The sequence below is a fragment of the Corvus kubaryi genome, unplaced genomic scaffold (genome assembly GCF_017639235.1).
Source record: "Corvus kubaryi isolate FWS band 111438036 unplaced genomic scaffold, C.kubaryi_AGA036_p1.0 132, whole genome shotgun sequence".
Taxonomy (NCBI): domain Eukaryota; kingdom Metazoa; phylum Chordata; class Aves; order Passeriformes; family Corvidae; genus Corvus; species Corvus kubaryi.
In genome coordinates, this window is record NW_024580666.1 from 4655826 (window position 1) to 4671036 (window position 15211).

General features: G+C 37.3%; 1 protein-coding gene and 1 long non-coding RNA gene across 4 annotated transcripts in view; one reads left to right on the forward strand and one right to left on the reverse strand.

The window, feature by feature from the left end:
* LOC121665777 overlaps positions 1–6439 on the forward strand; it is a 10657-nt gene extending 4218 nt beyond the window's left edge. The window contains exon 2 of the long non-coding RNA XR_006016485.1: positions 2111–6439. This is a non-coding gene — a long non-coding RNA (uncharacterized LOC121665777). The remainder of the gene's footprint in view (positions 1–2110) is intronic.
* Positions 388–15211, reverse strand: part of MYOM1 (myomesin 1) — an 82163-nt gene continuing 67339 nt past the window's right edge. For 2 of the 3 annotated variants that reach the window (XM_042030446.1, XM_042030454.1), the window contains exons 35-40: positions 14510–14546; positions 14160–14182; positions 12545–12600; positions 7541–7756; positions 4594–4717; positions 388–3385 (exon numbers count right to left, since the gene is read on the reverse strand). In XM_042030446.1, the coding sequence (XP_041886380.1) occupies positions 3165–3385; positions 4594–4717; positions 7541–7756; positions 12545–12600; positions 14160–14182; positions 14510–14546 (677 nt within the window). In that variant the 3' untranslated portion in view covers positions 388–3164. Of the gene's footprint in view, positions 3386–4593; positions 4718–6790; positions 7757–12544; positions 12601–14159; positions 14183–14509; positions 14547–15211 lie in introns of those variants that run through there. The other variant, XM_042030462.1, reaches the window with a different exon arrangement.

Sequence of the window (15211 nt, forward strand, 5' to 3'; positions counted from 1 at the left end):
ATTCCTTTAACAGGAAAAAAACTAAGACTAAACTAAAACCCCAACATCATCCCTTTTCATCTTCAAAAATCATCCTTTCTGGTTTTAGAAGGTGATTAGATAATATAGCTTATTGCAACACTTTCCCTTACTGTTAAATACAGTTATTATAACACGAGAACATGAATTTCTAGAAGAGTTATAAATTTGAATATAAAGAGTAATATGTGCTGAAATGGAACATGTAGGTGAGAAATAAGAAAATAAAGAGAATTGGTGCTTCAGATAAACATTGCGTCCAGTGCCTGAATTTAAATGTAGTCAAATGATTCTGTGTGTTTGATAGGAGATCCTGTTGCTACAGAAGTAATTTGCATTCTATCATTATGTAATGCACAGAGACTGAAACAATTTTTCATACTTATAATGGAGAATAGAATATAAATAATACATTTAAAATGCAAGAAAGAAATTATTCCACTGTGGTAATCATAAGCTTTAGTATACTCAACAATTCTGTTAATATTAACTTTGGACATTTTGTTATACATTTGTGAACCACTACAGCTTAAATAATCAAAATAAGAACAGAGGGGTAATCTTTGATATGTTTATCACATTATTGTGCATACTACACTATACTTCTGGATAGCAAATACAGTCCTGTAGAACAATACTGATGTGCCTCCATTTCCAGCTTTATGAGGAACCATCCAAATATAACAAAAAAAATCCCCAAACTCTAATGCATTTTAGTTTAAAATTTTAAAGCTATTTCCAGTAGGTTTTAATTGAAATATAAGGAAAATAGTGATTTTTCTTGCAGCAAAAAGCTCAGACCTGATTCTGCTACAATGACACAAAAGAGAGATCTGCTATTGGCTTCACAGTGAGAAAAATGGGCTTTGTAATCTGAGACTTGGGACATTTTTAGAACGTTCTTCTGAGATCTAGCTTGATTTCTATTAAAACTAATGAAAAGACCCCTGTGGCATTTTGCAGGAATTGGATCAGGCTCTCAGTGGTACAGTCCGTTCTATATATAACTTACTCGCTGCCGTTGGTGTTTGTGGCAGACAGGCTCCCAACGCGAAGGAGCTCTGAGGGGTGATGGATCTTTGCAGATGTAAGGCAGCTTGAAATAATTGCCATAGCAAGGGGGAGTTGTGGGAAACAACCTGCAGCTTTGCACTGCTTTTGGAGGTCCACACTCTGTAACTCTGGCAGAGTGATAGAATTGCACATCTCTAGGTATTTATCATTTTCTGTAGTAGTTGCATGAGAAACGACATGCACTGGGGTGTCCTACCATGGAAGTGCTCCTTACTGCATTTCTCTGTGGCACCTACGCTTACATCCTTCACTGCTGGGCTGTAATATGTAAGTTTAGAAAAAGATGTGATGCAGAACTGAGTCAAGCTCAATGTCAAACAGTACCTAAGTGTAGTTGGATGATTTTAGTTGTAGTTCAGTCTGCATTTAAGTTTCTCCCAACACCATTTTGTGTAGAACTCAGTATTTTGATTTCTATAATTTTTTCTCTGTTGCATCCTACGTCCTTCTGTCACTCACTATGGACCATCCAAGTTGTTTAAATCCTTTACATTGTTTACAGAAACATTATTACTCTACTTGCCTACATATAAGTGTTCTATCCAGTATTTCATCCAGCAGGAAAATTTCTGTTGATTTTAAAAAGAGTTGAATAGAATCCTGTTGGAACTCTACTGGAATGAAATTAATTTCTTCTCATCAGGGATATCAGTGTCTTGACTTCTACACATTCATATGCTATTGAGACTTTTTGCTTTCTCATGCTAGCAGTTCTATAAGGATGGATTGGAAACTCGTATTTCTTGTGTTTTCAGTATTTCCACATTCGTCATAGATCCAACACCTAGAAATACCAGTGGAATTCAGTAACCTTTCATCAATAATCTATCTGGAAAAAGACAATACAATATGCTTGAGCCTTCTTAGAGTTGAAATCAATAAGAATATTTTCCTAGTAATTAAAATATCTTATTTTAATTTCTTATGGCTTATAACTTCTGGTCACTTTAAAGTTGAACTCAGCTTGCACAGCAACAAAATAGATTCTGACCTTTATTTTAATTGGTTTTTTTTTCAGCTTGAACTCTGCTTCTTCCATGGTATCTAAGCATTTGCAAATGAGTCATATTTTCCTATATCCTCGGTACATAAACACGTGAGTGAACACAGTAATAAACGTGAATGAGCACAGCAATGATTTAATGCAGAGATTCTTGGCTTGCATTTATTCCTTGCTTACATGACCATGAAGCTACAGTCTCTTATAAGAAACCAGTGGATATGATGCTAGTGAGTGGAAGAAGGGATAGTCTTGGACTGAGCCGCTGAGGAAGAAGAGCGGTGGGTTTATCAGAAATCTGAGTACTGTAGCAAAAATTGGGGAGGAAAATGAGCGTGTGAGGCAGCTGATACTTCATGGGTTAATGCTATATACACAGTAACTCATGAAGGCTTTAAGGGAATTAATGAAGTGGAGTGGACTGAAAAGAAGTCAAGTGGCTCTTGGTGATAAAAAATGGCCGGATGTCATCCTGGTTCACCTGATGAAACAGGTTTGCATGAAAGAAACTTGGATCAAAAGAAAACCACTTATGCTCCCCCTGCATCCATAGGAGATGGTTCTGTTTCTGGAGATCTTCCACTGTGGCCAAACTGGTCATGGTGAAAAGTAGAGCCTACATGTCGTGAAGAGGGCTGTATATATAATTTCCTTGAAAAAGTAAGGCAGCATCTGCCTCAAGCTGTGATGGCCTAGAAGTACTGATTAACACATCCATGTAACTGATACCAACATTCCTTTACACTGCAGTAAATATGTCAGTTCTGGACAAGATTTGCTCTAATGAACTCTGCTTATAATGGACTTATTTTAGTAATTAAATTCACATTGACAGTATATGCATCATTATTCAGATACTTAGAAATTCCTGCAGTGCAATTATCTGGTACTGAGACATAAGTGCCCATCTACTATGCATTTAAATTTAAAGTTAGGAAGTATTACAAATGTTACAGAAAAACCACCACTAATAAACTTTTGTGTTAAAATATTACCATTAATATATTGCTCATGAAATCTCAGGTTGAATTTATTATTCTGTTTGTTACAGGATCACGTTCTTCATTGAAGTTCAGTGGGGTTTACCCAAGGCTGCTTTTTCTGGTGGTTTCTTTCCCTGCCTATCCAAGCCTTCTGTGGGTTGAGGAACCTTTTCTGCTACTCCTGCATTTCCATCAGTCTTCTTTGCTACTTGCTGGTTGCTTTTTGTATCCTTTTCCACAGGGGGCATTTCATTTGGATCAGGTGTCTCTTCTGTAGCAATAATTTCTTCTACGTGTGGCTTAATAAAATCTGATTTAGGAGAAGTAATAAAATTTCTGAGTAATCTTAAGTAACAATATTTACTGTGCTCAGCAACATTTCTTTCACATTAGTTATGACCTTATCATGTTCTTTTCCTCTTTCCCTACCCATATAAAGAGATTCAGTATCACATATAACATTACTACTTCTTATGGAACCAAAACCATGCCCAAGTCTTTATGGCCTCTAATTAAAATGATTAAGATGTAGATACTGGAAAACATTTACAGGTACAGAAATAATTGTTTCCACTTAAGTCACCTAATTTACAGGATTGCTCAGAAAAGTCTACCATACCAGAAAGGCAAGAGATGAAGGAAATGCTGTAAAATATTTGTTCTTGCCTTAGGAGCAAAAAGGTGGGGGGGGGAAGTATAAAATGTTCTGTCAGAAATGATATAACATGTATGCAAAGAAAAAGTACTTAGGCAAAAATATGTAAAACATGTTCTGATATTGTTGGAATTAAAGACTAATTTGGAGTTAAAATGCTCTATATGAGAGAGTTGTAATTGGGAAGAGTAAATCAGTGTCGAAGTAGTAATTATAGTAAGAGTCCAAAAGAACAGTAAAATAATATACAAGTAATATACAAGAAAGCTGAGTCACCAGAGAGCTTTTAATTTTCTACCCTTTCTCTAAATGAGACAAAAAATGGTCGCTTATAATTCCAACTTTACCATTCCATGTGGACATAAAACTAAGAGAGAATAATTGATGAATCTCAAGTAGTGGCTAAACAGTCAGGGTTTTCTAAAACCCCATGGCATTTGGCGTCCCTGAATCAGCAAGGCCTTATTTTTGGTGAAATATCAAACATCTAGCTGCTGAAATGAGTCTCACTTTGGAAAATAACACCATCTGTGTATGTACACATGCTTACAAAGTCTTCCCTCTGCATTCAGAAATTTAGAAGGATTTATTATGACTTAAAAAACTTTCATCAGCCAGGTTAGTCAAGGTGACAACTTGCAGTGGAAGTAGAAAAGGTGGTTTAAAAATACTGATTTAAGTCTCTCTCACTTAGGCCTAACCTGGTAATTCATACTTTGCATCTGTTGTTGATTGAAAGTGTGCTTACTATAAACTTGATTGATTGGGACCTATGAAATCTTGATTGGCACAGACAATTAACTCCATAACAATTTAACAATTTTTTCATTGGAATAGAAGACTGTAACAGTGAAAGCACTCACCTTTCTTTTCCCCTTCCTTCTGTTTGCTTGCTGTCATTGCTTTTTTCTTTTTAGATACAGTTTTATTATTTTGATTGTGTCCTTGGACTGTATCAGTCTGCCCTGACACAGGCATCACAATCACCTGAAGCAAAGCAAGAACAAAACGTGCACAAGCAAGGCATGTGGATGCATCACAAAGTCAGGCTGAAATCACTATAACTGAATCCCTGGAAGCAACACCTTTTGAAGCAGCTATTACTCTAACTTTCAGGGACACATACATCTGCCAAAGCAAAAAAAAAGTAGTATCCAGCCTGGGAGGTGACCCACGTGTATTCCCTGGCAGTTCTGCCAAAAGGAGGGAGGCAGGAGGACAGACTTTTCAAAATAAAGTGGTAGAAATAAACTGTTGCCAAAATGCAATCATTATTAAAAATAATACTAAGTAATAAACATCAGTTATTGCAAAGAGCGAGTCATATTCTTGTTTGCACTCTGGAGGATGGAAGAGCTGTGACACTATTATTTTTAAGTTATATGTCGTGGGACAAATATGGAGTGACCTGCATATCATCCTTGAATTGGCTTCATGTCCTACTAAGAAAAATTATAAAATAATTTTGCATTAGTTCTTTGAACTCGGGAAGCTTGCTGTATCTCAAATTTCAGATCTTCTCATGATTATATTTTGAAATTCAAAAATTAGGCCTTGTTACTTTGTTTTACTCAGCTGCTGTGATAATAATAAATAATCTGAACTTTTTTTTGTAACAGATATTGATTCATTAAAGGACATAATTACACACTTAGGCCTTAAAAATGCAATAATGTCATCAATTTTGATACTTGAGTGTTAAATATTTTAGGAGATAACACTGTGTGAGCACATATGCTGTTCATGTGAAACACCAAAACCACTTTGGTTTTGCATAATTTCATGTTAAAAATCCCTGTGATGTGAAATCTCTTCGGGAAGAAAGAGAAATTTATACCAGATAAACGTAACATGTTCCTTGAAACTAGTGGTACTATTAGTGCAGGCATATGCAGTAAAGTTAGGCACATGCTAACATGTTTTGGTAGTTCATAAAACGGATCTAAATATGGATTATTTTTATAAGACTAAGATAATAATCATTAGCCCTTTCTAGAAACTGATTTTAAAAAAAGATATTGCTAAAATCGGCATTTTCACCATTGGTAACTGTGTTGAATCTATTTTTACCTGAACCATTAAGAATTCCCTCATGCTTCCACTTCTCCTTTAACATCAGCTGGCAATAAACCTCATATGGCAAGGGTTTAAGTGAGTGTTAACTGTACAACACTTAGTAGTGGCATCCTCACAGAAATGCCAGTACTGCACCAAAGTGAGTGCCTGGGACTGCAGCACTCTTTCTGCAGTCACAGTAGCTAGAAAAAACAAGAAAGAGTATGTGAAAGGTGCACACAGATCATGCTTGGACTGAAAATACATGTGTTAGTTCTTCGGATTTTGATGTGAAGAATTGTGGTGTTGTGAGACTAGTAATGAAAACATTTATTGACATGGAACATTGCTCTCCTAAGTAGCAATTGGGCTGATAACTGCTTCTGATCCTATCCTATACGTATAGCATCACATGTATATATCATACATATGTCCAGCATGTTCTGTTGCTTTTCCTCAGCTGATACAATCAGTGGCATTGTAAAATGGCAGACATGGAGTTTTTAATCTATGTAAAGTGCATTCAAAGATCTGGACAAATGTTTCTTTGTTACATTTTTGTGTAACCAAAAAAACCCCACTTTTTTTTCTGTGTTACAGTGAAGATCCTTTTTGTAGCTTTAAAAGATCTTGATAAAATATGTTATTTCTGAATCTCCAGTGTTAAGTTTGGATGAAATTCACTGACTTTTCTATCTAACAAAATATTTACATATCACCCTTAAATCACAATTCATGCCTTTGGTGAGTTGAAAAACATAAGACTACTTCTGTGACAGAATTTGCATAAATACCTTGTTGAGTTGAGAGGAGAAGTAGTGAAGGTCTGGACAGAGAGGTGTGAGGAGATGCCATTGTGTTTTTGTTGCAAACAGCAAAGTGAAGATTAACAGGGATCTAAAGGGAAGCTGGAGGTAATTACAGTGGTGAAAGCATGAAGACACTAAGACACTGTGCACAACTACTGGAGCTGTGACTAATAAAACAAGACACAGTGAAACAAGCTTGTGATGGAAGGAAAGAAGTGAATTCAGTTTATTTGTGAACATAGAGCAGAGTTCATACACTTTTACAGACACACACAATTATTAGTGTCCTGGCCTCCTAAGCCTTATTTTCATTTGTGTTACAGTACTGTTACCCTGTTTGGGCAGATTAAACAATATTTAGGGATGTAAATGACACCCATATTAAGGCCTCACTAAATTAACACAGCAATAAAAAGGGCCTTAACACAGACAAAAACCAGCAATAATTTCTCTGTGATCTAACACATTCCATCTATGCTACTTTACCAAAGCTGGAACAAATCCTAACTGCTGCTCAAAAACGCCCCGATCATTTTTGATCTTTCCATCTACCTCATTAGTTGCTTCTAATGAAACAATTTTTGACCCTTTCCTTCCATATGCTCCAGGAAGAGGGTGAAATGGTGTGTTTACAGACAGCAAGCACTTGGCCTTGCTTAAGATGCTACAGTTAGTTTCTGTGAAATTAGCAGTAAGAAAACATTTAGGAAAGGCCCTGTTTACCCTGGCACAAATAAGTATATTAGAAGAAAACGTGAAGTAAATGGAAAAATCCAAGGCTGCCTGCTAAAGCAGAAAGCCATTTACACACATGGATTATTGTCAGCCTAACATCCAAAATGTCCTCTGTACTTCTGTCTTCTAGTCTTAAATTTACGCTTTCATTTTATCTTACTGCTTTTTCTCTTGCTCAGACTCTCTCTTCCTCAGGTATGTACACACTTACAGTGACGTCGCTGGTCTCTGTACCGTACTTGTTCTTCACCACAATGCTGTATTTCCCAGAGTCTTGTGTGGACACAGCAGAAATGGAAAAGCTGACATTTTTTCCAGATTCAAACTTCAGGATGCAATTGGCATCGGATACAAATGATTTTTCATTCTTCAGCCATGAGACCTCTGGGGTGGGATCTCCCCAGACAGTGCAAGAAAGATTAAGTGCCTGTAGAAAAAGTACAAAGGAATCATGAGTCAGTAAATATTTGCTGTGTTTTCTGATGCCTGACTCTCCAAATATTCCAGCTCCCCATTTAGCTGCCTGCTTTAATAAAAGGATGCATACCATCATGAGTAATCAATAATTTATGTCACTCTATCATAAAGGAAAAGAAGGAACTCGGTTAATTCAAAAATGCCATTAAAACCTTTCAATATTTTATGGACCTTCTTCTCTCATAATCACTAGTAGATGCATATTTCTTAATACAAAATTAGATACTCTCTGCTTTTGTGTGTTAGACCTGAAATAAGATTTTAATGAACTGACAGATGGTTTTGTTCACATTAAACTCACTCTATATATATATATATATATCCCATAAGTAAAGAAAGTGTGCCTGCTTTTTAAATAACTAGGAACAAAGTGGCCCTGGAATATTTTGTTTAATTTTGAATCCTTTTAAACTATGCCCTGACAGCTCTTCTAACAGACTTGAAGCATTTTACGCACTCCTATAAAACTATTTTTAACTGAAATCAATACAGGCTTTACTCATTCTTTGGTGTTCATGTAAGTATTTCCCTTTGATGTTAGTACTGTTCCTAAGGACTGAATTCAGTCTCATCAGACTGCAAGAAGTATCTTCACTCTTAGAGAATCATATTGATGGAGACGTCACTGGCAGCTTCTTCTACCTTCAGTGGGCTGGTGAATCTCTTGAGTACACTTTGTACAGGCCTTCTTTTTTTCTTTTCAGCTAAGAAATTAATTTTTGGGAGATACTTATACATAAAAATGATCCCCTCCTCCAGTCACTGTGCTATGGCAATCTTCTCAAAAGTGTTTGCAAAAGTGAGTATCACGTAGAGAGTCAAATGTGAAAAAAGTTCACATGACAATTCAGTGGTACATAGGCCTTTCTCTGGAGATTTATTTGGGAAGAAATTTATTTATATGTAAGTACTGGATAGTACACTGGTCTAAATTTAAAATGCTATTCAAAGGGGAATCTAACTGGACTGGAAATTGAAGAACTTTTACTGCAAAGAAAATGGTCTTCAGTGGTTTATTAGGAATAGTGATAAATAAGTGATAAATAAGGAATAGACAAGCTTTCACTTGACAGGAATCAAGTATCTTTTCCATTTTGTTTAAAGACTCTTTCTAAAAATGTGACAAAAATAAGGGCAACTGAAAAGCACTCACATGGTTAGCCCTATAGGCTGTCAAGATAAATATCCACAGTGAGAAATCTGTTTAACTGGCTACCTTCCCTTCAACTCTCTGCTTCTTATCTGGTAGTGTGATAGTGGAAGATGGGACAGAAGAGAGATGCCTGGAAGGCTGTTGAAATGAGCAGATAGAAAAATTGATACCTCTATAAAAGTGAAACGTGTTGATATCTGTGAGAGCAAAATAAAAAATAAATCCCACATGCCCAACCTGAGGACCAAAATGAGAACAAAAGGGAAGGGGAAGTTTTTCCTCCATCAGGAACACATAATTCTTAGTAGTGAAGGAAGGGCAGATTCCAAGTACAAGGTGGTTATGACATGGTGGAAATAGCCTCAATCTGATTTCCTGCAGCCACCTACAGCTGGTGAACATGTGGGGCTGTTGACTTCCTTCTCTCATAGCCCCACTGGTGTCAATGTGGCTTTGATTGCCATATCAGTCCATCTTTTTGAAAAACAAGTGGAAAACAAGAGGTTTTACATTTCCCCCTCCTCCTTATCCCTCTGGATACAAGCATGCTCTCAGCCTTAGCCAGGCAATGCGTGTGGGCCCCTTCAGGTGCTTGGTATTTCTTTATTGTCTTCTGATTCTCTAGCAACCAAGAGATCAGCACCAAGTGGCCCCAGCTGCCACTCCACCACAGTGCTCATGAGCTGATGTCCATGTCCAAACAGCTCCATTAGTGGCATCATTCAAAGCTGGGGTGTTTGAAGTCGTATCATACTCCATAATTCAAAGAGACTCAGGCAGCAGTGATGATTCTTTTCTTTTTCTAAAGCATTCCTTAAAATAGCTACATTTTCCTTAACCTTGTATCACTAGCTCCTGTTTGACATGAGTGATTCTCTTGATGTTCCCAACTCCTTCTATTTGTTTTCCAGCTACTAATGTGCAGAGATGTGTCTTATTATTCACTATGCAGATGGTAGTATCTTTGGTTTTCTAGAAGGTAATTCCATAGCCAAGGGGAAGTGGTTGCTCACTGTGACTGCACCTATTTGTTTTGGATTTCTGTCCTTTGGGCAAGAGATTGTCTTTGCTCATGTATGTATTTATTACTCACTGAAACCCTTGATTATAATACTGTGTTCAACTGGAAATCCTTATGGTAAAAAAATGTGTCCTGTGCTCCTGGGCCCAGGGCATTGGGGCATGGGCACTTGGGGCAACCAGCAGCTGGAAGTACAGACCCTTTGTGCCCCTCACTATCTCTTTGCCTTTTACTGCAGATTATCATGAGTAGGGTAGTACAGGTGGCAGAGATAAATGTGTCATTGTTTTTCGAGTATTGCCATTCCTCTTTTGTATTAGCACAGAGTCACAGTCGTGGATGGCTTGGTGAGTGGATTGAAGCAGCTCAGTCAAGGAAACCTGCTCCCTTCTTCCAGCCTATCTGTGAGGATCTACACCCCTGGCAGAAGGGTAGAATAGTGAGTTAGTGGGAAGAAGGATGTTATATGTTGCTTCTATTCCTGAAAGTGCCTGTCAGAATCCTAAGCCTCTTCACTCATTTACAGGCCTTCATTAAAAGATCCACTTAGGTTAAGTTGGCCAGCTGGACGTGAAACTTGTGCTAGCATTCTCTGTCAGGTCAGATTCCTCCCTAATGTGAACTGACACTTAGCCTTTTCCAATTATACCACACTGCTGAGGAGCATTTATGTCTATCAGTGGAAGCCTCTTAGGCCATCTGGAACACTATTTGATTAATACTCGGTAAACACTGGTTCATTCGTTCTCACCCATACCCTTCAGCTCACACGTGAAAAATGAATAAATAGCATCACAGTCACAATGTTAAGTTTAAATTTGAGATATGCATATGCTTGGAAGTTCAGTCTCGAGATACCAATCTGTTCATGTAAGTCTGTGGTTATGATGGCACCAGTATTCACAATCAAAGCTTGCAATTGCCAGACCTCTGCTACCTCATTTGCTGTTTTACAAAATCCTCAATGATTGTGCAATTTGCATGAGTTACACAACAGAGAATTGCATTCCCCTCTGTCCAGCATATATGCAAACAATAGACAGCTGAGCCAACACCACCCAAACCAGCTCTGTCTTCCCCAGTAACTCTCTGTCCTACTCAAAATGATCCTCTACTGAATCAAGAAACGTAAGGTCAAGGATATTTGTCTTGAGTTCTGGGAGTATTTCAGTCATTTATTCAAACGTTACGAATGTCCTTGCTCTCAAGGACAACATGTGTCTGGGTAAGATTTTGCAACTCATTTTTTACAAACTCTTTTTATAAACACTACACATTTTGCTTCAGTGAACTCATACACAAGTTCATATCAACTCTCTTTTGGCTGAAAGCTTAAAACTGGTAATCATTTACACCCTGTTTACACCCTGCCAAAACATTCTGAGAATCAAGCCTCCAAGCACTGATTAGCTGAGAATCTGCTAATTCATTCTGTTCCTTGGTGTCTTCTATCTACAGTTACAATGCTCACAGGAGTGCTTCTTACTTTATAGCATTTCTCAAACTGCTAAATCTGTTAAAGAATTTTATTTTGTAATGTCAAGATACTTGATTTTCCCAGAACTGCTGCAGTCAACTATCTGTTGGCTACATCTCACATTGTTAAGCATTTCAGAACAAGACTTTAGAATCTTAACACTTCTGCTGAGCTTATAATCAAATTATTTTAACCCAGCTGACCTACTGCCAGATAAAGCCAGAAATACCAGGAAGCTGCCTTACTGTAGTTGTCACATTACAGGATTTCAGTGACATTCACATGCCCTATTTCACTGTTCACACACAGTGTGAAGAGGAATTGCCTCGTGGCAGAGCAGCAGGAAGAGCAGGCACTTCTTGGTCTCAGTACTATTAAACAGCAAGTTGTAGAAGCAATGTGCTGGGAAAAGGCTGTGAAAATTGAGAACTGACTTTCTGGTCATCTGTTCCATGCTCAAGCATCGATGTCTCTCTGGGAGTGCCTTACCATAATCTTTCAGCTAAACTCTCCTAATATAACCCACTATAACACCAGTGACTTATTTTGACTTCCTTCTCCTTTACCCTGATGAAGTAGATGAATTTTTCTCCTATTGTCTGGATGAGAATTGAGTTACTGTAGTTTACTACTTTTTCACTATTTAAAAGCCAGCCTCTGCAGGTATGACTACCATGACACATTGCAAGGAAGTTAACTGTAAAAGGCGTAGAAAGACTGGCTCTCATGTAAAAAAAAAAAAAAAGAATTACACTTCCCTGATGCCCTGTTACAAGAAAAAAATCTAACTGTGAAACCTGTGCATGAATTTTTAAAGAGCTGGTTATATAAGGAGTTTTAGTCCCGACTCACATTGTCATCTCACTTTTATCTAATTCTTAAGAAGAGACACTGCCCTGAATATATAAACCCATCTGTGCAAGTCCATTGAATTATGTACAGAAGGCAGGGGATGAATAAATAATGTAGCAGATTTTAAATATGTCATCTTAAAAAAAAAAAAAAAGAAAAGGTGAATGTTTTCCAATCACTGAAAGGCATTCAAGCTGTTGGGATGTTGTGTAAAGCTTCAGTTAATTTACTGTACCTTGCCCTCTTGGATGGTGACAACATCGGGCAAACCTCCAAGTACCCGTGCACGATCTGGAAACAAAAAAGAGTAATTTTCTTTAGTGTCTCAAAATCAACTGCGTGCCGGATTCAGATTCTCTTCTAGTTCTTTCCTTTTTTCTTATTTATGTACTTGTCTCTGATATCTGTGCTAGCAGAGAACTATCCAGCATTTTTAGCACACCATTTGGACTTAAAAAAAATGTTGAATTCACAGCAAAAGATGTGTTAATAGCTGGTGTCAATCACTTACAGAGAGGAATTAAAAGTACATGTGCTGTGTCCTGCAGATTTAGACATCAATTCAGTTTTAATTCTGAGTGCATGAAAAATATTTACGTTTTTGAGATCTGGTGCTCAATTTTTTTACTGCGATAAACGAAAAACATTGGGTGTCCAAAGGGAAATGAATGACACCTGGTAAAATTCTGGAAATTGGCCTTTGATCTAAAGACAGACTTCAGTCTCAGTGGCAACAGTGAAGTTCCACCACTTATATGTATCTATGTGTAAATGAGAATGATAGCTGCTTGATCTAGTTTTAAACTCAAGAGTCCCATAGAAATCTTAGACAAATACAAATAAGCCAATCACACGCAGGCTTTAGTGCACTTAATCTGGAATATGGATTTTGTTCGTTACATGTCTGGGTGGAGCCTGGCAGAGGAAGGAAATGACTGTACAGAATGTTCCCCTCTAATGTGTTCAGTAAAAGATGTGCTCTGGAGCACAGAAATAACAACCTTAGGAGACCAGGAAAGGGACTGTGTTATGTCAGTTAACATGCCAGTGCCTTACGGATAGTCCAGGGTCAGAAATTAAAGGTCAGGGCAGTCACTGACCCCTTTGCGCTGTCTCAGCTGGGACTCGTTCAGGTTAGCGCTCATATCCAAGCCCTGCTCTACCTCTCCACACATTTTTCTCAAATAACTTTTCAAATGCCAGTTCTGCCCACATTTTTATACAGGTCTGAAAGTCATTTGCAGTGGAACAATTCATTTTTCCATGGGTTCTTTTGTAAATAGGGAGGATCATGAGTTTAATAATTCAAGTTGAAGTCTAATAACTTGCTCCTTAAGTAGTTAATACATATTTCTGTCTTAGTTGCTCTTTTGGAATTGACATACAGGCAAAAGTATGAGGAGATTCGAAGCAATTTAAAAGCTACTGTTGCTTTCTTACCCATTTCTGTAAGTAATGCAGAGTCATTTGACATTTTAGAGCATTCAAATCTAGCCAAATTATTTTCTCCATCTTTGAAAACAAAGAGATTTTTGTGCAGAGAACATGCATGAGAGATCCCAGAAATAAAGTTAATGTTTAGAGAAGGCTAACTGGTATTGAGAACAGGAGCTTAGATGAGAAAAATCAACCCAACCTGTAAGAATAATATGATTAGCTGCAAAGTGCACTAATGTTAAATCAACAAAGGGTCACTTATTTCTCCTTGGTGTAAGGACAAACTCATTTTAGAATGAGTACATGCATATATACATGCATACATGCCCTCTCCCAACACACAACCTTCCTGGAGAGGAAGAAAAGCTTCATAAACAGTTTATTGCAACCATTGTCAAAGAAGGCCCACTTACTTTTCTCTGCAATCGCAGCTTGTCTGGAGTTGAAAGAAACAAAGGGAAAGTCCAATTTCAGTTAAGGTTTACTTACAGTGATTGAAAAATATGTTATCTTTTTAACTGCCTTTAATCCATTAAGGAAAATCTCTCTCATTGCTTGGCAGTACTGCTTTTTCTTTGCTACCTGACTGTTACATAAGAGTTGCACCAAAGAAGTCACATGCAAAACTCCTACGGGCTTCTGTATGACTAGGACTTGTTTCATCTCCAGTTTCATCTATAGTTATCTCCAGCACAAAACAAACAAAAAATACTGTTATTATTTTATGGCTGCAATTATTGTATTTAGATGACATAATACTTACTTTAGTCTCTGGAACTCAGCAAAGGCTTCATCAAATGCTTTGTAAAGAGGAAAAAAGTAGGTTTAGAGATAAATCATCACGCAAGTTTAAATTTAAAATGAGTGAGTAGATTTAAAATGTAGATGTAATAAATTTAAATTGTAAAATTTAAAATGGCTGCATGCATGTGTATTGTACAAACTCTAAAATGCTGAATGGTTCAACTGATAAAGGCCATCTGGTATATGGCAGCTATCATATATACATATGAATGCATAAACAAACTTTTTTTCTTCTAGATGTCAGGCTTTAAGACAAAGAGAGAGCAAGAAAATAGTAGGCTGAAGTAATTTCACAAAATAGAGGAAGAAATGCACAATACATCACCTAAATGAGAGATTATGGCAGTGACCTCTGAAGCTTTTAATATTATACATCCCTATCTAAAATTTTTTTGAGCATGCACAGCCAGTATATGTATATTTATTTATAGATTATGTACATGGACAAGTGAAGTTCTCCTGTATTCTTCCTGCTGCCCCAGCAAAGCACACTGGGTCACCTTGCACACCCCCACTTCTGAGACCACTGGTTTATGGAATACAAGAGGTATGATTTTCCAAGCATTTTGCACATCCGCTTGAAGCACTACACTGATGGCTACAAGCAAACCAAACAACAAATTGCTGTCTCCTTTGTAAATTCAGGCTAAGCTGCCATCAT